Raw genomic sequence first — 23,165 nt, 5'->3', positions numbered from 1 at the left:
TCAGTGGATCCATTTTGTATTATGGTTGGTCTCAGTATCCGTAGTTTTAATGTTGACATGTTTGGACCTTTCCATATTTCACATAATAAAGCCTAACTGATTTTAACTGATGTTTTGCTATGGTCAGACCACAAATTACAAGAGGAGACAGGTTGACATCTTTATCGGAAGTGCAGCAACTGAGCCATAAATTTAATTTAGCCGTATGTTGGATATGATGATATGATCAGTAGAAAGTGTCTGCCAGATATTTTGTGGGGTAGGCTAGGCCTACGGTAACCTAACTCATGTTAGGGATTTAGGCATTGAAAATTGGTTTCACCTTTTGGACCCTGTACCGGGTTAGACTTAGTTAAGCATAACACTCGCACTATCATGCCCTGTTTCTTTATTACCTCTGCAGCTGAACAGAGATGACATTGCATGTGGAAAGCCACATGTTCTATCTATTTCAAAGCAATATTACAGATAAAATTGCTTCTGGTTCTACAGGGTCCTACTTGTTATTTTGCACTTTCAGCTTTTTATAGTACGTCTAGGCCTAGTACACTACAGGCTGGCCCAGAGGGCTGGTGCGTGGTTATTGAATGGAACCTTATCTTATGTTAATGCTAGAATTGATTCTCGTTACACTATTTATTTATTTTTGATGTGGTGGATCTTGTATCTCTTACAAGTGTTGTATTGTAATGGATAGAACATTGTCTCATATTGGATAGAACATTGTAATAGGCTATGTGTACCTTTTATTCACCCGACTGCCAGCTGAATAGTCAGAATTTGGAGAAATACCTGGCAACTACAGTGATGAATGCAAACCTAGCAGCCCAGATACTTCAAATTTCATCACCCCAAGTTCCCATGACTTCGAACAATGGTCTTTGCACACATATTTACTGCCTGAATTGCTGTTTTAAATTCAGAACAACTTACAGCCCACACTTAAGTTACTATACAGATCTGGATCAGCAGATTATTGAGATGCCTCATCTATAGTTTCACATTCATCGCATTGATTCAAACTTGGGCCTAGCCCCAAAGTTAAAGCAACTAGGCGTGTATGAGGCCTATAATTTCAAATCAATTCTAAACCATTCAAATGCAAACTATTGCTCATACAAAATGCAAATGGTCAATTCTGTTTTTCAAAGCAATGATTGGTCAGTGATCTTCAAGTTCCATTTCTACCTTTGAGCTGTAGAAGTTTCTGAATGGATGACATTCTCAAACCTTGCTGTTGATGGATACTGTAAAACTGATTGTCAGTGCTATAAACAACTAAAATAAATTTATTAAGTCATTATTCAGAACCGTCATGAGCTTGACGTGTCTTCATTACTCATAAACTTTCTATTGTTTCCAAGAAAACTATCAGGGAATAATTCATATGGCAAAATATGATGCAAAATGGGCAAATTGCTCTACAAGTGCATAGATTTATAGCAGTTTTTGAAGTACAAGCAAGGGTTAAAATAAGCGCCCCTGAACATGAAAATACAATACACCCGGCGCTACTTTGTCGGCAAATAAGCGCCTGCATACTCCTGTAAATATCAGCCTTATCATGCGCTGCACAGAAGCCTGAAACTACATTGCATGCTAGTGCATGGATAGTAACTGCTAGCGATTTGATAAATCACTGATCGATCGAGTCATTCGAGTGCATGCACAATAGCACTGGTGCACATGGTTTATATATCGCACAACACCTGTACTGATACGTACCTACATGCCGTGTATACTTGAATTTTGTTTCTTCTTTTAAGCTCCTGGTAGTGAGAAAATATCTCCTGGTCCTACTGAAATTGCCACGAACCAGGAGCCACTTATTTAGAAAGTGGCGCCCGGTCCACAAATCCTTATTTCAACCCTTGAGTACAAGTGAATGATAGTATTTCGTAAGGCTAAGCTCAGATCCTTCAAAACTGCTACGCAAAATTTGTATACTGAATTATAACTCGAACTGTATCATCATTTCCACCCCCCCCCCCAGATTAAGACCTGACCATGCCACGTAAGAAAGATATCGGTCGAAAGAATGGATGGCATGCTGGCTCATTTCGTGATGATCTTGGATCTCCTCAAGGTGTCCAACATATCCTGGATTCAATCAGAAGTCCTGGAGGCCTGAACAGCAGCTTCACTGAAAGTGGTTTGGATGTGAACGATTTCTGCGCAGATGATCAACAACTGTTGGGTCACGTCCGGGGCAGTATCGTGGGCTTACAGTACTATCATGGAGAAGTATGTCGTTCTATTAGATTTAGTAGATGTAGTTTATTTTAAAGGATTTGGTAATTTGTTTAATAGCCAGTTTGAATTATCCCAGCTGTATGCTAGATAACCCAATATTCGTCACTTGGTTGGCCAGATACATACAGGGTCTTTTTAGCACTGCAGAGTGTTTTCCCCTTGCAATGAGTAAGGTTGCCTTCGAGAATACTTGCTGACTGTCCCAGGGTCAGTTGGACATCTTGAGACATTTGACGAGTATGTCCAAACAACAAATTTGACCCTCCGACAAGATTTTTGATTGAAAGTGTGTCCAAACTGATTGCCATCAACAAAGTAGCATGCATATGGTTCCACATTTAACGATTTAGTATTGCACTTATATCACTTGTATATATGTACAAACTACGGTAGGCTCTGTTCAATTATAATGTGTAATAAGTTTTTACTTCCTAGAAATTATATAAAAGAATGAACAATATTTTTAGTCTCAGTTTGCCATAAATTTTGGACAGTCCTTAAAACTCACCCAGGATGATTTTAAATTGTCGTGTGGATTTGTTTGGCTAAAATATGGCAGGTTTCAATATGGTATTCCACTTATTCTGAGCTGACTTAAATTTAGAAAACGAATGACATATAATTTACAGATTACTTAATGTATGTGGAACTAATGCATGCATGGCTGCATAGGGACCTACAGTATGCATGGTATGGAGCTGCTGGGCAATCCATTACTTTTCACTTGTCTATGATTTCTCAAGTGATATGTATACAGGGTGCTTTGGTCTCGGGAGCTATGGGTTACCTGATGCTCTGTGGTTGATCTCCTACAGGTGAATGAGAAAGAAATGGTGGCGCTAATTCGTCAGCCTGACAACGCTCATGATGCCAATGCCATCAAAGTGGAAAATACTTGGGGTGAACAGGTGGGACACATCAAGAGAGAACTTGCCAAGCCTCTCGCCAATATCTGTGATAACAGATTGGCCAGGATAGAAGGGTAAGGGACCCATGACATTTCCATGAGCTCTAGCATTTTGTGATCTTTAATGACTTTTGAGTGGAAGATGTTGTTGGTGTATGTGTTTCTGGTTATGTTTACACCCAGAAAGTTTAAACTGGTGGGCACTTTGCTGCAGTTACAGTATGACATGGCATCACTAAGATGACTCAAAGTTGTCGAAATACATCATTTTTTGCATCATATTGACAAGAAATTTCAGTATAGATTTACAGAAAAAAAATAATCAAATTGAATAATGGAGATATGATTATCACTTGGGAATGTATTTCCTCCTTTGAGAGAATAAGGACCGGAAACCCTTTGGATATATTTAAGATAAAAGCAAGTCTAGAACCATCCTTATCAATCTAGTTAATAGAGATAATTATAATGAATATCGTCATCCTCTCCCCCACCCCATCCACCCCCCAAAAGAAAAAAGAAATATTTTATTCCAGTCGGGAGGAATCACATTTTCAATGTTCCTATGCACACAATACTGAAGACTAGATCACATACTCTTAATATGATATCATCAACCCAAATAAGCTTAACAATTCTAAGGTTTTATTTGATCAATTCACAATATTTATATTCTGAATGTAAACATTTTGAACTTTTTAAGCATACCTAATGATGGCATTACTAGTTTCAGTGTTATTAATTTCTTTCAGATAACTACCTACTTTTAAGCTTATCATTCGAGTGTAGTTTAATACTTGGTTTCTCCTTTATGTTCTCAAAGAGTTGTGCCCTACGGAAATAGAAATTCGTTCCGTATGCCTGTCGACATATCTTTCTGGGCTCCTCTGGAAAATCTTGAAGCTATCAAGGCAAAACTCAGTCGTCATGGCTTCTATCTGAAGGATTCTGCATGTGCTCCCGCTGGAGGCCCCTCTGGCGGTCGCATGAGCGCCCCTTTGTACCAGCCCAAGAGTGTGCTTGGTGCCTCGGTGAAACTCTCTCAGGCTGAGGTATTGTCTTAACTCAACCTCTTCTCTTTGTCCACATATTCCTGCTAAAGAAATCATAAACCATCATCATCCTATAGGTGGTAGAGCTGGGAGGCCTAGGGGGAGTGGGAGGGGAGGGGGGGTTGGCACAATCAAATGCAGTCTGATGAGAAACAGAGAGAAAATTGTAACATTTACAACATCTGCAGATGCATGCACAGTAATGAACATGCAACAATTTGTCGGTACATCAGCAGACATTGTTCAGTTAAATTTGAAAAATTCAGTCGTGATGTTTGTTGTTCAGGTAATTAATAATTAACTCTTTAATGAATGATTAGTTATCAGATCTAAAAGCATTTTCTCCTTTTCTCTTCTCTTTTCTGTTTTTATTTTTTTTTATTTTTCTGTCGATTTAATTTTAGATGAAAAACCAGCTGGACAAGTTGTTTGAGGACATTAAGAGTGAAGACAAGACGGGTATCAAAGAACCTAGTGCCGTAAGTATATAACTATTTATATTACAGCAAATGAATTTATTCGAATTTACCTGCCTGTAGCATTGGTGAATTCTTGGAGGAATTGTCACCTTCTTTGGTAGCAACAAGAAGTAAAGGCATTATCTTCCCTAGAACTGACAGTAGAGTTTGCTTTCAGTAACTGCTCCCATGGTACTCCAACCCTTCCCCCACCCCTTTACCCCTCTCATCTCTATTGCAAACTACCAACATATACCGTACAGACGAAATCTGTCTTAAATTAGGTTACAAATTTGACAATGAAGCAAAGAAACATCATTGAGAAGCAAATGGTAATAATTTTACATTACATATCCAGGGATGTGCCCACGCTGGGCGGCCCTGCCCAGTACTAAATATTACCGCCCAGCACTGTCTTAAAAATAATGAATCCCGCCCAGCACTATTTTCATCTAAAATCCTGACATTCCTAACAATATATTCTACATAAATTGGGCCTAGCCTATGCCAAAATCATACAGATTAATAATGCATCAGTTTACGCATGCGAAAAATTTCTCAAAGGGGAGGGGACACCTCCTCCCCCTTAGACCCCTCCCCCAGGATGGTGATCAATGTACCCGGCACTCAGGAAATCCTGGACACATCCCTGCATATCCTTGAACATGCACTGTGAAAGTTAAGACACGATTCATCAGGTTTTTACCCAAGACCCATAGATGTCATCGAGTATGTGTCCTGTTAGCGCATTTTGTGATTTGGTCATTTCTTTCCTATCTCATACATAGGCTGTCACAAGCCGCCTGTATCCTCATCAGAAGCAAGCCCTGCATTGGATGTCTCTCCGAGAAAACTCAAAGGAGCTGCCTCCTTTCTGGGAGAAGAGAGGTCTTAATTTTCTTAACACCCTGACAAACTTCTCTAGTTTCAAGAGACCTAGCAGTGTCCAAGGTGGTATCTTAGCGGACGACATGGGATTGGGCAAGACGCTGGCAGTAATATCGCTCATCCTTTCCAATCACCTGGACGAAAGGCCAATGTTCGAAGCGGTGGTAAGTTTTGAAGAGTAGATGTAGAAGTGGCTAAAGTCACATATTTATCTGATCGCTAGTAGTAAATGTTGGTGATAGATCATATTGGATCCCAAATATCGTTTGCCAGACTAGCTTAAAAACGTAACCTGTACGTTTTTTCAGTTGTGTATTTTCGTCTGTGTTGTGTTTTTTAGGTTTCTGTGCTTTATGTTTTGTTTTTTGCGTTTTATAAGAACTGTATATTATTATTATTATTTTTAACCTGATATTTAAAACTGGGCATCACCACGGACATAAACCGAGACATTTTTGCAATTAAAATTAAAGGTATATTTGTAATTTGTAGTCGTGTTATTAATTACTTATTCTGATGGAAAGGATATGTAAAAGTTATTAATTTTCTCTTTGTTGGCATCAAACAATGGTAATGACTGTGTTGTTGTTGTTTTCTGTGTCTTGTAAAGCATCATAAGACGGTTGGTTAACCAAGTTTTCTCAATCCATCAGTTGCCTGGAAATTTGTCACGGTCACCAGATTTCTTTGCCAAGAAAGTTTCTCACTTGAGGAACATTATTGTAATGATACTAAAAACTCAGAATTAGCTCTCTTAGTCTAGGTACTGTCTACTCCCATTTTTCTGTAACATTTAGTTGCATATAACCTGAAATACTACTAAAAAAAACAGTTGAAATGAATAATGGGTTTCATTTTAATGTGTGTTAAATTGCTGATGGCACAAATTCATGGTGTATATATGTGCGCCTAACCAATCCTGTCCTTACAATCATACTTGATGGAAAGTTGCATAGCAATTTTCCAGTCCTCATCCCACCCCCCCCTTAACCCTTGCCCCTTCAGCACCCCTATTTACTATATAGATATGTTTAGATTGTCCAAAGGTCATTCATAAAATCTTTCATGAAAATCAGCCACAATTAATTCCACTGACTCTAACTACCAATTTTTAAACTTTTCCTGGCAGGGGAAGTCATCCACCATTCAGGCTTTTCCCTCTTCTCGCCCGCCTTCCACCGACTTCCACCAAGCTAATATTCCAAAGTTACCTTCGTTACCAAAGATGGACGATACTCTCTCTATTCCATCCTCGTCACAATCTCTGACCATCGATAGCCAAGGAAAAATGCTGGTGAATACCATCAAGCGACCTCTCACAGTCTCCAAAGGGAGATGGGGACAAACCGTCACCCAGAAGGTGCAGTCGACAGGGGGTGCTGGTAATGGGGGTGGAGCAGAGGAGACCATCATCATTGATGATGATGGGGAAGAGAAGGCCACTTCAAAGAAGATGGAGGTTCAACCAGGAAACTGTTCTAAAGATGATAGCATTATTGTAATCGACGACGATAGCGACGAATCTTGGACACCTGCTAAGTTGAAATCAGTTCGAGATGATGTCACAGAACTTGCAACTTCTTCTTCTCAAAGAGGATCTAAACGACCACAGAGGTATGAGCCGTCTTCCATTTTGGGGAAGTTTATCGGTTGACATCGTTATTATAAATTATTGTGTGGTCTCATAAGGATCGATTGTCAAATCTGGAAAGCAAACCATGTAAGATGGGATTCTTTAAATTAGAAAGTAGAAGGAACACATCTTTTTTTTGGGAGATTCACCCTTACTGTGTCAAGATTCAAAAAAAATTCAAACAGAACATACATTTTACATAAAACTTGAAAGGGAAAGTTAAGTTGATTTCTCATAGACCTGTGAAGCATTACTCTTCATGCAATAAAAATTGAGGAAAATAGAATGTGCGAGACGGATGTTATTGGAACGATCAATGGAACCCAATTATCATTTAAAAACATATTGCATTACAATTGTTAAAGGCCAGATTACGAATCAGACAAATATGTTTTACCAAATCAGTAATCACCACGTTACAGTTTTTTGTCTACTCACCATGCTTTTCTATGCATCATCGATGTTAATTCATACTTTTGTATCTGAAGGAGCACCAGAAAAAACACCAAGTACATTGTCATCGATGATAGCGATGATAACTGGACACCCGAAAAGAAGCCAAAGAAATCAGCGAAAGGAGAAACAAGGAAAGGAGCAATGAAAAAATCCGTCCCAAAGCAGCAAAGCAAGAGGGGTAAATCGGGGACGTCGTCAACGAAGAAGGCAGAGGTAACAGGTAATGTGGAATAACTTTAGTTTATTTAGACTGGATGGCAATACATTTGATTGGTTTATATACCGTTTTAGATTTGATATATTCTCTCTTTATCCTCAAATGCTGTACAAGAGACCGACATTACAATTACAACAGAAAAATCAAAGTTATGCCCATGTGCCATTTATAAATCAAACATTGGTTGCTGTTTCTAATCACTATTTTGTTTTTTAATTTGAATATTCAGTGGCAGGCTCTCAACAGGTAAACTTTTCCCATCTCTCGTAAAATTGGTACTTGATCTAAAAGATAGTTGAATCTATGAAACTTTTGATCTTTTGTTAAGGGTGATTAGTAAAATAATATTGAACGAATAAAATCACGTTACTGAAGCTGAGTTCCTCAATTTTTTTAATTTTTTTTTTGCTTAGCTACTGTTTGTTATGCAGAAAATAATGAACAATAATTAATAAGTTATTGCGTCAACTTTACTGGAAGAATTTACCCCAAAATATCCTTCCAAAAGCAAACCTTAGCACAATGACAAAGATATGTAAAGTGTTTTTTAACAGAATATTTTTTTCAGATTGATGAGTTATGGATAGGCTCTACTTTTACAATATTTTGAGGAAATAAATTTGAAATGAAGCTTAATTCATGTACACTATATTTCAAATCTTAAATATGAAATTTTATTGAATGTTTTGTCTCTCTTTTGTAATTCCCATATATCATTTAGCTTTTGAAAATTCCAGGGTTTTAACATTTTTATCAGGTTAATATTGAATGAGTTGTGCAAGTCTGAGAGACAAGTTGATGTAAAATTCCCTAAAAGTTTCCCATTAATATGTTTTCAATAGAGAAAAGTCCAAACCGTCCAAGTTTTCAGAGAAGATTGGCTGTCACGGCTGGTCGGCCTTCTTCAACTCTGATTATCTGTCCAGTCTCGGTGCTGGGTAACTGGATGGTAAGTTCAGGGAATAAAAATAAACATTTTGCATAGGATGTGCACTTTGACTCTTATAAAATACTATGGTTCTGTGTTCAACAACTGCTATGCATCCTGGCACTTGTATAGCAAATTACTCATTTTTGCATAGCAGTTCGTGCTGCGATACCAAATAAATTATTCACCAAAGTGATATCACACGTCAACTGTGATAACTTCATGCTGTCTGCATCAGTACCAAAAAACAAAGATTATTCAACACAGAATAATAGGTGAACTGGGTACAAGTTCTACCTTTGATCAATAAGCTGTAATTGTGTTGTTTAATTAACAATAAACAGTAACATTGTGTAACATTAGGTATGATAGTATTGTTAATATAAATACATATATTTATATATGTATATATATATATATATACATATACATTATAACGAAAAATCCATGTTTACTCCAAAATATTATTAGAGAAAACCGGAGAAATAAGATATGACTCATAAATAACAAATAAGGAGTAAAGTTTTAGAAAATATATTGGAATTTTTAGTCCCCTGGGACCTTCGTCATCAATACATGGCAGTTCGACTGTAGCATACGGTAATCATTAATGATAGGCAGTAAATCTCTTTATGCCTTTTTGCCTGTAATGGTGTGGCATATTTAACAATAACCATGGATGTTATTGTAGCATGTGGTATTGTAAATACAAAAGAACATTTGTTTTTACCTTAGGTTATTCAGCAATATTCTATCGCTGCACAATAGTTACAATTCTTTTCTTACTATTGTCACTCTCAATATATCTCTCGTCCCTTCAGGATCAGCTCGAGGAACACGTGGATCCTAACATCGGCCTTAAGGTCCATCTCTTTCATGGCCAGAGTCGAGCGTCCAGTGCCGAGAAGCTTGCAGGAGAGGACGTGGTCATTTCCACATATAATACACTGGCTCACGAATTCAAAGCTAAAGGGGTACGATCAAATTTAAACATCGGGGAAAAAACAAAGAAAGATTCTAATTGAATGTCTCATTTTCTCTTTATGGTAATGTGTATCTTAAAGCAAACCACAGTAAGAAATGGAAGTTAATAGAACAATTACCCTGATATGCTCAAGAATTAGCCTGATTAGTGTCAAACACTGTAAAATAAGTGGGTTTTTTTTGTGAGACTGATTGGTTTTCAGTATCAGTCACGTTGATACAGGTTTCTTTCTATCCCACAGGCTAAGAGTACATTACACAACGTCCACTGGTTGAGAGTGGTACTGGACGAAGCTCACATCATCCGTAATCCGTTAGCTATGCAGACCAAAGCTATATTGGAACTCAAGTCTGAAAGACAATGGGCTTTGTCAGGTAAACCAAGCTGTCATTACCATATCGGTGTGAAGGGATTTGATTCATTTTATTTGTTTTCAAAGTGTAAGCTACATTAAGCCAGCTACAACAATACCATAGACAAACAGCATGTGGCTCCTTAATTACGTACAGGTTTCATACATGCTGTCAAAGAATTAAGCAAAGAAAATGGATTATTAATACGATTGCAAGGTGATAATAGTTAGCATCCTCTGTTCATCAGCAATGTCTTTACATATCTCTCCTGTAGAATATTTTTAGTGTTTTTATTTATTTTTTATTTTTTTGGTAAAACAAATGCCCTGGAACCAAATAAGCTGTAATTCTTAGAAGAAGAATAAGGGTGTTGTAAATGAAAAGTAACTGTAAAGATTTTGGTCTCATCTTATTTTGTTTTACAAGGTACTCCGATTCAGAATAACATCAAGGATCTTTGGTCATTGATGTCGTTCTTAAAGTTAGAACCATTCAAGACTAACCGGACGTGGTGGCAGAGAATCATCGAGAGACCCATCAGGTCCGGCGATCAGGATGCCCTCAGGTAAAAAAAACACGCTTTAATTTACTGGCAACAGTAGATAAATTGACTCATACACATGTACACTCACTCTGTTCAATTGACTTTGTAAGAGATGACCTTTGACACAAAATCTATTTTGATACATTCTTGTGACATTTAGAAATACACTACATGTTACCACTCCACTCTAGGGTTGTATTTCTATGTCACTTGAGAAAGGGAAAGATCTAAGGCTTATCAAATTACATTATTAAAAGTGGGCTGGACTGCTTATAGCCTAACACACAGACCATTCCTCAGATGATGCAATGAAAAGAGAAATAACATATATTAGGTTTCATCATTCACCACGAATTTACTTTAGAATGCTTTGTACGCTCGGAAATAACATAATTTGACCTTAACGTATTTCCAAACAGGAGAGTGCAGAAGCTAATGGAGGTCCTTGCGATCCGACGAACCAAGACAATGAAAGTTGATGGTAAGCTGCTGGTAGAGCTGCCTCCCAAGACGGTCCTCTTACAGTACGTCAAACTCTCAGAGGACGAGAGAACCATGTACGACAGCATGGCCAAAGATGGGAAACTCTCTGTCAATAAGTGAGTATAAATGATATTACAAATGAAAAGACATCTTTTCCTTTTAGAAGCGTACAAGAAAAATTTTGCCGAAAATGCCTCCAAGATCGCTGGAAATGGCACTTCCCAGGCCTTGTAAGTTGCATCTAACATTTTTTACTTTGAAATAACTAGCGATAAGAAAATATGCTCAAGGGGGGCTGGTTGCCCCCTTCGCACCCCCCTTGCCTACGTGCCTGAATCTAGGCAGTTTGCATTTTTTTAAGACTCTCATTAATCAAGATCTTTCCAGATCTTCCTTTTTCCAGCAGAGAGAAGGGTTTTAATTTTGTTCGCCTTGATGTCAAATTGGCTTCTCCTGAGAAACCCAACATTCAGCGTATTGTTTAATAGCATATTCTCCAGTCTCAGTGTACAGGAGTTTGCGATTGCTCTACTCGGTCAATCTTTGACATAAATCTAACCAATCGCGGGGAAATAATTTTGCATGTGTGCTAAATGATTACCAGCTAAGTGTGTTAACAGAAAAATGGTTGATTCTACGACTATGGGCATAGAGGACTATCGAAAACTATGTCACAATGGAAAAGTCGATTCTGATCATGTTCTGTTGGGGTAGTATTTTACCGGCTTCAGGATAATCACATTAATCTAGTCCTTGATATATATCATGGACTTTTCATGTGAAACATCAGTCGTGCAATAAATGTAACAGTAACTACACTGTTTGCATTGGGAAACAAGTAAGCTAGCTGTTAATATCTTTTTGCTATACTTATATCACCCTATTTGTTGCACTAGGTTTTTCACCACCGGTAAATTTCTGGACCACTACGGCGACATTCTTGCCATTCTGTTACGCCTGAGGCAACTCTGCTGCCATCCTGGACTATGTGCCTCAGCTGCCACCAAACTTGCCACCAAGGGTAGGTGTGGATGTGACAAGAACAAGATGTTAATAAATGGACACTGGTGACCATATTATGATGACCATAAGTAGCTGTCTTTCTTTACATACAGGGGTTGAATTTGAAATATTTGATTCGGATAATTACAACTTTCAAAAATGGGGGGGGGGGGTCAATAACGGGGTTAGTGGTTGCAGAGAGGTTGTTAGACTACTGCTGATATTGCAGCAAAATGGATCACTGTTAGACCATATTTCTACTGCCTATTTCAAATGAGTAACTTTATAACAGCAATGTGTCAATTAATACTTAAATATGAATTATGGCAAAAAATTTTAGTTTTCTCTTAATTGGCAGAGTTGCTTATTTTCTTTCAATTTTTCTTCTCCTTCTTACATTTAAACAAAATAAATAAATACTTGGAGAAAAAATTGTGGAGAAAAAAATGCTTTAATAAATGTACCAGTGACTCAGTGAAGGGGAGGGGGAGGAGGGGGGGCTAGAATACATTAATTTGATGTTAGTATTGAAGTGTAAACTGCTAGATACAATTACATTACTCTTTGATCTATCTACATTGTCAGGTTCCGCCTCCTGTAGTGATGAGGAGAAGAAACGACTGGTAGCTGCACTAGTTGCTGTCCTCAGCCAGGGCTCAGATGAGGTAACCTTCTCTTTTTGCTGGGAGGGTGGGGGAGGGGGGAGGATCATTGTCTATTCAAATTGATGCAACTCTTTTGAATACGAATCTAACTATATGCAATATCATATCACAACCACCACATGGCTCAAAGTGTAATTAATATCCGTAATCTCAGAGTAACTATCACTTAGTGATCAAAATTAGGCTTAACCATATTTAAGATATATATCCACTAGAAAGTGCTATTCCATGAACAAAAGAAGACAATTGCTACACATATATCCTACTCAAAGAAAGAACAATACCTGAGGGTATTTCCTAGCAAGGGTGTGGATAGTTGAGTGTGACTATTCTTCAGTTATTTGAAGAACAATTTTAAAAATTAATATAAAATTATGCAAAAATGTATCACTTCAACCATTTCACAAACTACAATGTGTTTTATATTTTGTTTCATATACTGAAAGTAAAAGGGAACATTTGGTAACCACTAGAAGTAAGAAATGGGAAAGAAGTTAATAAAAAATCTGTAGATATATGAAACAAATCAAATGTACATCTTCTACCAGGGACCTTGCCATTTTTATTTTCTTATGCCACCCTCCCCCTCCCCCCCCCCCTTCTTAGACTTCACCTGCTTCGTAAACTTGAACGACAATTTTATTAGCCGCTTAGAGTAAGAAATTGAAACCAAAGATCATCAAATAAAAGACTTAACATATGATAACTGAACCAAATAAAAATAAATTGACAAAAGGAATGGCCTGAAAAAGAAGGATTTGCTAGTACTTAGTTGAAGGTGTTAGCCGTATTACTGAAACCTACAAGATATATCCTACACGAGCATCCATCTCGAAAGTTTTGAAAGTCAGTGGCATGTTGGATTTTATACATACTGTTTTGTGAGCAACGATTACCCGAGTATAAACAGAAATGTTTCTTTTTTTCCCCGCTTTCTGTGATTTTTCTTCTTAAACAGGAATGCTGCGTTTGTTTGGATTCTCTCATGCAACCAGTGATCACACAATGCGCTCATGTATTCTGTTTCCATTGTATTGTGGAAGTCATCTCACAGAACAAGGTATGAGGAGGGATGATGGGGGGGGGAGGTTGGGGGGTGGGGGGTAGGTGTAGGGAATAATTTAGTCTTCAAATTTTTGTAGCAGTTTTTGAAGGCTCTGAACTCTGTCTCATATTTAATGCTATCGTTCCTGTGTTCAAAAGATGCTGTACAAACTTTGCACTTGTATAGCAAATTTACATGTGATACCGGTTAAATTATTCCCTGGGGGAGGGAGGGGATGGAGGGGGATGGAGGGGAAGTGACCAGGGATAAGAGAGTTTAAGTTGCCAGCAATCACCACATGATGTGATCATGATTTTTTCCTATTTATGTATGAATTCATCTCAAAGAACATTTATGATATTTCATCACTTTAGGGGTATGGAGAAGGGTGTGATGGAATGATTATAAGGTGACAGGAACAGGAAGGAGAGGGGATAAGGGATAGTCACACACCTGGTATCATTTTCCTCCTCTTGATCAGTCAGATATACTTTTATTACACTGAATACAGTTACCTATGAATTTATGAAGAAAGTAATGACAATAGATGAAGAATAAAATTCAGAGCATCTTTGGCTTCAGATAATCTCTTAGAAATATGACATATCTTTAGAGTACTCTACTTTGGGTATACATCTATGGCTGAAAACATCGTCCCCAGGAGGTCATACTTTTGGACCTCAACAACAAATCCTGGAAGATCATAATGCCCCCCCCCAAACCCCCCCCCCAAAAAAAATATATACCTCTAAACAGAGCATTCATTGCATTGAAATTTGCTGGTTACTATAAAGCTGGGTATGTTTTTCAATTTTGATTACTTTAATACAGAAAAGTGCCGCCTGCCCTCTATGTCGTGGCGCTATCAGTGAGTCTGGTTTGGTCCACGTACCTCCCGAAAAACAGAGCGACGCACCGGAAAAAGACGAAGCCAGTGAATGGCATTCCAGTGCAAAGGTAAACGCCATACTAGAAGGTGGCATTTATAAAACCGTTCAATTAGTGTATCAGTAAGGCAGCTATGTCAAAAGTACAAGCTGAGGGGGCTGCATCCAGGCTGATAACATAGGATATTATCTTTTGCGCTTTGCAGTTTCACACTATAGGTCTGCCAAGATAACCTATCTTGTTTGGTATTGATTACAGCCTTGCTGCAGGCTATCTTGCAGCTGCTGCAGCTTTCCCCTTTGACATTTTAGCTTTTGCCTTTTTGACTTAATTCAGATTTTCTGTTATAAATTGTTAGGAATATGTTCTCAGTTGGGGTAGGTGTGCGGCAAAGCTTGAAGAACAAAGTAATAGCAAGCACATTATGTAGATACATGTTAGTTTTGTTTCAGGTGACCGGGGTGGAGGGTGGGGGGGGCTAGGTAGACAGTATTGTCTGTTACTGCGATGTCAATGATCGATCTGTTTTAGTGCAGGTACAAATGATGCATCTAGTGTTTCTTGATGCCGTGCTTTGTAAGTCAAAATCAAATTCTTTATCTATGGGACAGACATTGAGTCATCCTGATTTTATGAATTTTTATTTCGTAGGTTGATGCTCTGATGCAGTGTCTTCTCCTAGAGAGATCCAAGGATCCGTCCATCAAGAGTCTTGTCGTCTCCCAGTTTACATCCTTTTTGACCTTACTCCAAAGACCTCTTAGGTTTGTACCTGTCTATTCTTAGGCCTATCAAGAGGGGATACAACCCCCCTCCCCCCCCAGGGCCTGGAGTCTTTTAGGGGACCATGTAAAAGATGGAATAAAGATGTATTCTCATTTTCTTAACATGCATCAGGAAGAAGGAAGATTTCCATAATTGTCCATGGGCTGACCTTTGCCCTCCACTTAATACCTGCATTGCCTTTTGTTACAACAAGCACAGCCAGTCAGCTTTGTAATAATTCATTTCATGGAGGCTTAGGATCCCCTTAGATGTGGAACATACTTAGGTTTTCTTTACCCAATATTTCAGTGCATCATTTGATGACCCATCTACTAATAGTAGTGCTAGGAAATTTGATTGCTCAGTAAATTAAACTATAGGGTGTCCATCTATTTACCCAGCCATCTATGCTGCCATAGACAGTTCCGCCAAAATTTCTGTTTCAATATCAATTTGAGCTGGAAGAAGAACCTTTTGATAGAAAATTGGCTTTTCAGTGGTTTGTCAATTCATTGCGAGACGCAAAGTGATAGAAATTCAGTGAATTAATCAATTCCACAAGTAAATGTTTTTTCTTTCTTATAATTCAATGACCAACATCTAACTCGGAATTTATAAAACAAACTTCAAAATGAGCAGAGAAATTTTCAGCTCAAAGTGTGGTGCGAACCAGTGACCAAAGGATTACGAATCCTACACTCTATACACTGAGCTACCAAGCAATTATTTGGTGGCGGTCCTTACCCCTACATAGCCTTTGCTGAGGGTGTGGTTGGTGTAGGGGGCGGGGGGTTAATGTCAGTCAGAGAACACAGAATCTTACATGCCTTGTTTATTAATACCAGATATCACACACCCAATTTCATTCTGTCGTGAGATTTTATTCAATTAAGCAATTTCAACAATTTACCAAAAAATTGCAGGCCTAACTATGAAAAAGCCATTTAACATTTCAACAGCACCATCAATTGCAGGTAAGGTGTAAATTAGTACAGAGGTAATTAACTGTGAGCTAATTAAAAACATCTTTAATATACTTTATACACTATATTTATGAGGTATGTAACAAACAGAGACAAAAACAATTGAATCTTCATTTTCCCCCAGGGAGAAGGGCTTTAGCTTTGTTCGTCTTGATGGTAGCATGACAGCATCGAAAAGGGCTGATGCCATGAGTCACTTTGCATCAAGTACTGATGGCTCCCCTACTGTGCTTCTATTGTCCTTGAAGGCTGGTGGTGTCGGTATCAATCTCACAGCTGCAAGCAAGGTCTTCTTAATGGAACCTGTGAGTCTTCTATTTAATATAATAAATGTAGAATGAACCAGTCAACCATTTATAATTGTAGTTCATGCAGCCGTTTTACCTTTTAAAATATGTTGCAGGTATAATGTTTGTGCTATAGATATGGTTAACAAAAAACTTACATGAGGCTTTAACCTTCCTCACCATCAGTGATATCTGTCACCAGTTGCCTTTAATAATCATCAGTACCCCCCCATTCCCCCCTCCCCCACCAGATATGCAAAAAAAGGTAGCTAATCAACACTTATACTCCCAACAATAAGAGATGTACAAAAGAACATCAGCAAATGATCTTCCTGCAAGCAGCAACTTGCGAAGAAGCCTCATTGGCTTATCAAAGCCGCAAGTTGACCGAAGTCAGTCTTTTACATTCATATTTAAGGTCCATCATTATGAATAGTCAATTGTCAACAACTCTGTAACTGGACGACATATATTAATCTTGGAGTGGCTCGAACCGGGGACCTTGACTCCGTGGGACCTCCGGGGACCTTGAACCGTGACTCAAACCGGGGACGTGGGTACCCCTACGAAGTAAACCCTGACCGTCTTTTCTGACGCATTCACTTGAGTCATTTTTGTAATTTTCAGGCTTGGAATCCTGCCGTAGAGGAGCAGTGTTTCGACCGTTGCCACCGACTTGGGCAGACAAAGGAGGTCACCGTTACAAAGGTCAGTCGTCTGAAACTCTGTAGCCGTGAAATGTCTTGAAATATGCCCCAAACAACAACTACGGTCGATTACTTCTCCCGAAGAGGTCGTCATTTTCTTTATTTTAGACAAAATGCAGTGAATAATTTATCCGGCATCGCATCGGAAAATGCTATGCAAAGATACTTAAATTTGCTATGAGAGTGTACAGATGTATCACAGTGTTTGTACGCAGGAACTATAGTGTTTTAATAGGTAACATTCGGAGCCTTCGTAAACGCTACGCAGAATTTGAATGCTAAATATTATATACTGACAAGTACCTTAGTTGTTTTTTTTTTATAGAAATGCTTGTATAGGTTTGGTAGCTAGGTATCATGTGTGAATTGATAAACAAAACAAAGCAGACCTTGTCCATCGCAAACTGCGTCATGTCTTAAAGGCATTGAAGTCTTGCCCCAAACCACCTGCTGCCCTCTGCAAAGTTAACTTTCCGTTGCTTGCAAGTGAAGTATTTTCCATGTTGCTACAAAATGCAGACAGTAATGAAACGTGATACCTTGTTATCTTTAGCTGGACCTGAGATGTCCATCGCTGTATCGTGTATACACTGTGCTGTGGGTATTGACCGCAGCTGTATGTACTGACTGTACACTCGTGTCTAATTACCGATGGTAGCAAGCTGTGTGTGTATTTACTGGGATCGATGGTGGTGTCTAACACTTCTGTTACACCTCATTCGAAACTAGGTCAGATTACCAGCATTAGAAGTTTCTTTGTGCGCAAGTCTTCACACCTTTTGAGGATAAAAGGTTGGGTCTCTTGCTCATTTGTACATATTTCTGTCCTGTTTACAGTTCATAGTCCAGGATTCGATCGAAGAGCGCATGCTGCAACTCCAGGAGAAGAAGAGAAAGCTGATGTCCGAGGCGTTCGGAGTCAAAGCAAAGGCCGAACAGAGACAGCAAGCTAGAATCGACGATGTCAGGATCTTACTCGGGATGTAAGAGATCGGAAAAAGAAGAGAAACGAACGGAACAACTACCTCAGCGTATTCCTCACTCTTAGATGATTAGCTTTCAAATGTGATACCCTCAGGAATCAACATTCCACAATGTTTGTTAAAGGTCAATCATTTGTGTAACATTGTGTCCAACATTGGAATTGACTGGTATGGGATTCTCATCGAAAAATCTTTACTGACTGCCATTGATTGATATAAAGTGAGGGCAAAAGATGTGACAGCGAATTATATGGTCTTGGAAAAGTCTGCGGTATATAAGGAGGATGTCTTTAAGGTTTTCATCAGGAGCTCCGTTTATTATCTGTAGCGTATTATGTAACATATCTTGCAAACTGTGTAGTCCTGAAATCTTTGCAGGGATCATTTTCCATCTCAAAAAGGTGTAACATTGATAAAATAGCCCTGCATGTGGCTTTAGTTTGACTCTTCATTCAGAATGTTGACTCTGTGTGAACGGACATATTCAACGGTTGAACAGTTTCAGCGGTTTGAACCGACAGGAAAGCCAACATCAAAATATGTAGAAAACAGTTCCGGAAACAGCAAGCTAGCATCGCAGAAGTAAAAAATGTTTGTAATTGGGTTTCAACTGACCCCAAAAAAAATTTTCAAGCAAGTTTTGCCTTTTCTAGATGGCTGGCATTCAAGTGTTATACCTCAAGTTTTTCGTTCCAAAAAGTTTTACAAAATAACAACAGTCTTGTATGGAGAGAGGTATCAGTACTATTTGGCTGTTTGCAAATTCCCTGTGAAATGCAGAACAGATGGTAGAGGTTGAGAAAAGTTTGATAACATTTACAGACTTGCTAAAAGTCTTACAGTATTGACACCCCACCTAACAAATGTCTAGATTTGATGCACAATATTCCAGTATTTTATGTTGATCGTTAGACAGACAGTATTAAAAGGCCCTGAAATATTGTAAACTGAAAACATGTGTAGCGAACAATTTTTTCTTATCCAAAAGTGGATTAATGAAACCCGTCCCCTGATTATAACTCAGTTATTTCTTTATTTATTTTTTTATTTATGAATTAAAATAGTGTATTCAATTAGTCTTGTAATGAAGTTTGAATGGACAGGTTGCCCAACATTCTTTATAAGTTTTGTCTAGAATTCTTCTCATCAATGACAGACAACATTTCAGTGGAGACCAGCTCCACTGTAGTCTTTGTTTAAGTCTAAGGGCACACCTCCACAAATCTGCTTGTCAAGAATGTTAGCAAAGATAATTCACCTTTGGTATTAGCCTCGTTTTGACAAATGTTCGAAAGAGGATGTTAGGGTGCACTTATATTAATTGTAACAGGCAAAGTAACCAGCTCAGAATGCCAGGGTCTTGAACAAAACTAGCTCCACTGAGAAAGTCAACCAGAATGGAACATCTTAATGATGCTGTTAACAAACATTTAGATGTCACCTACACCTACAGCTCTTGTTTTTTCAAAGATACTGTAAATAGTTTTTAACACCTTGCTCTATCATCATGGGTGAAGGAGGCAGGAAGTTCACCTCACCCACCCTCCTTCCCCACCCTCACCCCAAGAAATTGACCCCAACACCTACATCCATAATTGACAAATGTCTTCTAGGATGAAATCAGCAGCTTCGATTCTTCTTTGTACTCCAGCTTTTTCATACTGTAATCTCCTTTTCAATGATTTCTTGTTCTTTCTTTCTTTTCCCTGATAGCGCTTCAACATTGCATTATAATTCCTTTGCATAGAATAGATCAAATATTCTTTATGTAACCAACTCTTTTTTAGAAATATTTATTTAACAAAAACTTTAACCTATGTTTGTAGTTTTACAAGTTTGCTCAAAACAGATTTTGTTACTTTTGATACAATCAACAGATGTTTCAAAATCAGTTTGTGATTTGTTTTTAATCTTTTTGCACCAGCTGCCTCGGGGAAACAAGTCGAACATTGTGTCGATTAAAATTGAGAAACAAAGTAGAAACTAGACACAGTCCAGCTTTAAATTAAAAGACTACTGCAGGCAGAATTTTTAATCTCTTTATGTCGTCCTGGACCAAGAAAATCAAAGAAAAATACAAGTGCTTTAAATAAACGCCGATGCCTTTCAATGATAAGGTCCCCGGTTCGAGTCACTTCCAGATTAATGTATGTCGTCCAGTTACAGAGTTGTTGACAATTGACAGTTCATATTCATGGACGTTAAATATGAATCTAAGAGACTGACTTCGGTCAGCTTGCGGCTTTGATAAACCAATGAGGCTTCTTCGCAAGTTCCTGCTTGCAGGAGGATCTGAAATACATACATACATTTCATTTATCATTTTCTAGGCTACAAGATATTCAGGGATGAAAAAAATCTATGAAGTAAGCCTTTAAAGCTAAAGCAAGGGTGCAGTCAGCTCTTTTGTTCACTGGCATGCCTAACTCAAGAGGTAGAGTGGGGTCTCCGTCTCCCACAGGACAGACAGATTATTACAAACCCTCTCCACTAAGACCCTCCCCAAATGATTCATGACATCTTATAGCCCCACCCCCATAAATGTTATTTAATTATGCTTCATACTCCCCCAAATAAAATCAAAGGGGTTGTCCCCCCCCCACCCCTCCACAACTGACAATATCAAACATTGTAGCCTACAGTAGGCCTATATGATGATATTACAGTTCAATGTACAGCACATGATTTTGCATCTAAGGACGTACCCTCTGCTCTACCATAAAGCCCACCCCTCCCCAGCTCCTTTTTTTCAAGAGTATTTATTCCCATAACCTTGCATTTAGACCTTATCTTCAGTCCAAATGTGCCACAGTATACACACCACTTGAAATTTAAATTTGTATTTTCTTCTGGGTAGGGTGGCTCGCACCCACCCCTCCCCCCTCCCCAAGTGCACGCGAGTCAAATTTAATGACCCAGGGTGACATCCCATACTGTATAAAATCCTTTGTTGCTCTGCATCTTTCCCTTAGTCCGGAAAGGTTCATCCCCTACCTAAGCCAGTTAGGTGAAATTATCATCTACCCCCCCCCCCCCCGCCCCCATCACTTCCGCCCTGCCAATCTTTGAAACCTGTGCCCATGCCTCAGTCGAAGAAACGATAAGCCAACCCATTTATGGAGGATATTTTTACAAACGAAATTACAATAACCATGTCAGTCTCGTAAAACGTTTATAATGATGTCAATTGGGAGACACCGTATATACATATCGACACTTGGGTCTCCGCAATATACTGCGAATGCTGACAGAAATCTGCACAGTTTGAACCTAATGTTACAGCTGTGCATTTATCTTGAACAGAGGAGCCTACCGTGAAAACATACGAGAAATTCAACCGTTAATATCTCACAGATATTATTCAATTTGAGATCGCAATACCACTCAAATGTCATAATATGATCTCATTATTTCGATCTGTGTGATATTTAAGTTTACAAAGAAGATGTAAATGTGATGAAAAAGTGAATTTGGTCCTACTAAAAAAACGATGTTTCTACGGATGCCGAGTACTACCATAATATTATAGTCAACGTGTGTGAATATATTACAGTGCTTTCGTGCAAAACGCAACGTGTTGCTAAATGTGTTTAAATGGGATTTAGAAGATAATTTCAAGGAGCCAAGTATAATTTATGCCGAGGGGGGGATTAAGCCTTACGAGGGAGAGGAGGGGATTAAAGATAGTAAGTAGTGTTCGCGTTCTATCTTCTTCCTACAACATGTTCTTTTAGTTTTTATTTCGGTACAGAATTGAAATGTTTCTTTCCTATGCAATGCCAATCCCGAGAATTAATCAGGAGTTGCTTAACGATGGGATTAGCTACATGTTCATTGTTTATAGGGGTAATCTCATCTCAGGTAATGTGAAAGAACAGTATCCTACTCTGTAGATTCCCCATCTCAATACCATGTTCCTAACTTTAGATATAGTTGTGTGATTGTTTACTATTCCTACCAGATAAGCACACTTCCTTACTCCAGGATGTATGTGGATACCATGTCGTGGGTAGGGGTAGTAGTTATTAGCACAATGTTGCTTGTAGATCTAATTATAGACCTAAATGATAGGTTAAAATGCACCATGTATTGTCTCAAAACAAAGTCTTAATATCTTCGGAGAGGGGGGGGGGTGGACCCAGACCACCCAACGTTAGAGTTGGCTTCAGCAACCCCAGGAACACACCGTCTTCTCTTTAAAATCATCCTCCCTGGTCAAGATATTATCTATTTATGAAGTCATTGTGGTAGATATTGTTCAAATCTTCTTTTTTTATTCCGTTTTTGTGTGATTTGCAAAACTTGCTTCAGTTGTCAATGTTTTCTTTATTAACAATAGTATATTTTCCCTCAGCAGTTAAATTTTCAGCTAAACTGCTGTGATGACTTCACTAGATCGTCTGTTCTCAAATGCATGCGTACAATTTTTTTTCTGCCAAATTTCCAAGATACAAAGTGTTGTCAGGTTGATGCAGTTTTAACCAACTAATGCAGACAAACAATATAAACAATAAACTTCGGAAACCAGAATTTCCCTTTAATCTATACGTAACAAGAATGATCTGTGTCGGAAATATGACAAGAATTTACGGTTTTCCTCAAAATTGACAGTTGCTGTGCACTTTATGTGTGTGTACATTAGTGATGATCATTATATTGAAAATACTCATTTAAGTACAGGCG

The 23,165-nt window shown here is 38.4% G+C and overlaps 1 protein-coding gene across 1 annotated transcript; it reads left to right on the top strand.

Moving 5' to 3' along the window:
• The first annotated feature begins 40 nt into the window (after positions 1-40).
• Positions 41-20,066, top strand: LOC139974909 (helicase-like transcription factor). The gene is made up of 21 exons (XM_071982457.1): positions 41-203; positions 1,994-2,244; positions 3,069-3,235; positions 3,984-4,212; positions 4,617-4,691; positions 5,459-5,722; positions 6,688-7,172; positions 7,680-7,867; positions 8,707-8,813; positions 9,614-9,766; positions 10,019-10,151; positions 10,557-10,695; positions 11,094-11,273; positions 12,054-12,178; positions 12,745-12,824; positions 13,783-13,884; positions 14,701-14,826; positions 15,409-15,521; positions 16,630-16,810; positions 17,420-17,500; positions 18,337-20,066. The coding sequence occupies exons 2-21, from the start codon at positions 2,008-2,010 to the stop codon at positions 18,484-18,486; spliced, it is 3,315 nt and encodes a 1,104-aa protein (XP_071838558.1). The 5' UTR covers positions 41-203; positions 1,994-2,007; the 3' UTR covers positions 18,487-20,066.
• Positions 20,067-23,165: the final 3,099 nt, after the last annotated feature.

This window comes from Apostichopus japonicus, chromosome 10 (assembly GCF_037975245.1).
Source record: "Apostichopus japonicus isolate 1M-3 chromosome 10, ASM3797524v1, whole genome shotgun sequence".
Lineage (NCBI taxonomy): Eukaryota > Metazoa > Echinodermata > Holothuroidea > Aspidochirotida > Stichopodidae > Apostichopus > Apostichopus japonicus.
This window is presented reverse-complemented; position numbering and strand designations above follow the sequence as displayed.